Raw genomic sequence first — 2,310 nt, 5'->3', positions numbered from 1 at the left:
TGGTTGGTGTTGGAGATGGAAAAAATAATTATTGTTGGTGATTTTAGTATCACCATGTAATTTTATGTAACTGGAGCTAACATGTGAGCTAAGGAGCTCCATAATTTGTACTTTAATAAATATACGGGTTTGTGCGGAGTGCAGACATGTATAAGATCGAATTAGAAGCCGGTTCGACGCAAAGTCGGCGGTCCAGGTGCAGCGCCCCTGGGTTCGGGGTTTCCAAAGGGGCAGCGCCCCTTTAGCAGGGTTTAGGGATAGCGCCCCTAGCGGGGTCCAAGGGGCAGAGCCTCTAGCTGGGGTGGGGTTATTATGGTAAACTGATGAAATTCGTCAGTTTTGGAAACCCTAAATCCTCTTTAAAATCCGGATTACCTTGATTTGTTTCCAAAGCAACTCATGACGGCCCAACCCTATTGAAACCCTAATCTCGTTTATTATATATAAACGACTCTTCCTTTTTAGAAGAGATACACAAAAATTAACTCTTGCTTTTCTTCAAACACTCACATAATTCTTTTATCAATTTGGCTTACGATTTATGTGCCTAGAATCGTAAGTGTCCACCTGGATTATCCTAGGCTAAATTTCTTGCAACCTAGGCATAGGGTAGAAATATCAGTTTGGGAAGTGTTCGCACGATCCAAGTGGTATTCAAATCTCCACTTCAAATCCTGTAATTTCTAACAATCGAACTGATATCTTTTGTTCCTGGAGATGGGAGACTCAATCCGCGAGATGACCATTAACTTTGCAAAGATGGAGAAGTTCGAAGGCGTCGACTTCAGGTGTTGGAAGAAGAAGATGCACTTCATGCTGACTACTCGAAAAGCAGCACACGTGCTGACTACTCCAAGACCAATGGAGCCTGGGGAATGTGTTGTTGAGACAATTAAAGAGATAAAAAGGAGACAAAAGTGGGACAACGATGACTACATCTGCAAAGGTCACATTTTGAACGGTATGTTTGATGCTTTTTTGATATTCATAGTGAAGCCTTGTGTGCCACAGAGTTGTGGGACACCCTTGAATTGAAATATATTACTGAGATTGCTTCTAGTAAGAAGTTTTTGGTCAGTGACTTTAACAATTATAAGATGGACGATTCAAGGTCTATCACTGAACAATACAATGAACTCCTTGTCATATATGGTCAGTTTAAACTGCACCATATGAATATGGATGAATCCATTGGTGTGTCAACCATCATTGACAAACTGTCTCCATCCTGGAAAGACTTCAAACACAACTTGAAACATCAAAACGAAGATTTGTCTTTGGTTCAACTTGCTAGTCACATTTGTATTGAAGAATCTCTTCGTGTGAAGGAAAGTGACAAATCTGAAAAACCCAAAGGAAAAGTTGAATCTGGACAACCCTCAATTCATATGGTTGAAAACAAACCAAGGAACGTGAACCACAAAGACATGGAAAACGTAAGCAGGAACATGTCCCAAGCAACTCGAACAAAAAGAGAAAGGAACTGGTTTGTTGGAGGTACAATCAGGTTGGGCATTGCAAGCATGATTGTCGTGTGAATTTAGGCAACAATGGTTTTGGAAACAGTGGAGCCAATGGGAAAGTGAACGGGTCTTCGGCCCAAGTTAAAGGAGTTCGGTTTTAGATATGTTTCATTCATTACTAAATCATTCTATGTACAAGAGGATGATGTTGCTAAAGGGTTTTGAGCATTCTAACACCCCTAAGTGTACATGCAACCCTAGAAAACCTTGGATCTATGTTTGTCTAAAATACATGCAAAATATGATTTCCAAGGTTCATAATCCTATCTAGCACACATGGGAAACTTTTAATCTAAAATATGGCTAGAATTACATACCTTGTAGTTGATTTGATTCCTTGAAAACCTTGAGAGCCTAGCACCCCAAGTGTGATGCCTCAAATGTTTCACACAACACCAAATGCTTTGGAATAACTTTAGAGTATGTATAACACTTGTAAAAATTGGTTTGCCCTCTCTTGTTCTTAGTGTAGCCAATTTTGGTGAGTATCATGTTCCTTGTATGTATAACACTTGTAAAAATCGGTTTGCCCTCTCTTGCTCTTTATACATAATGTATGCATATAAACATAGTAAAACCAATTAGTCAGTAAATGTTGGTTGAGCAACTTGCAAGCTAGTTGATTTCATTCATAACAATTAGTTAAGAATTGTTGAGAACAATTGAGCCTTTAAACAGTAAAAAGAAAATATAGTTAGAGAAAATTGCTAACCTAGTTGACTTATATTAGAAACATTCTTGGCTTCAATGATAACTTTGTAGCAAAATACACTACATTAATGGTATT

The 2,310-nt window shown here is 38.6% G+C and overlaps 1 protein-coding gene across 1 annotated transcript; it reads left to right on the top strand.

The window, feature by feature from the left end:
* The first annotated feature begins 738 nt into the window (after positions 1-738).
* Positions 739-1,538, top strand: LOC145066966 (uncharacterized). The gene is made up of 2 exons (XM_079014201.1): positions 739-961; positions 1,012-1,538. Exons 1-2 carry the CDS (start codon positions 739-741, stop codon positions 1,536-1,538), a joined length of 750 nt encoding a protein of 249 aa, XP_078870327.1.
* The last annotated feature ends 772 nt before the right edge of the window (positions 1,539-2,310 follow it).

Source organism: Lactuca serriola, chromosome 8, assembly GCF_051521515.1.
Source record: "Lactuca serriola cultivar US96UC23 chromosome 8, Lser_US96UC23_V15, whole genome shotgun sequence".
NCBI lineage: Eukaryota > Viridiplantae > Streptophyta > Magnoliopsida > Asterales > Asteraceae > Lactuca > Lactuca serriola.
The sequence above is the reverse complement of the archived record's forward strand: the minus strand, read 5'-3'. Positions and strand labels throughout refer to the sequence as shown.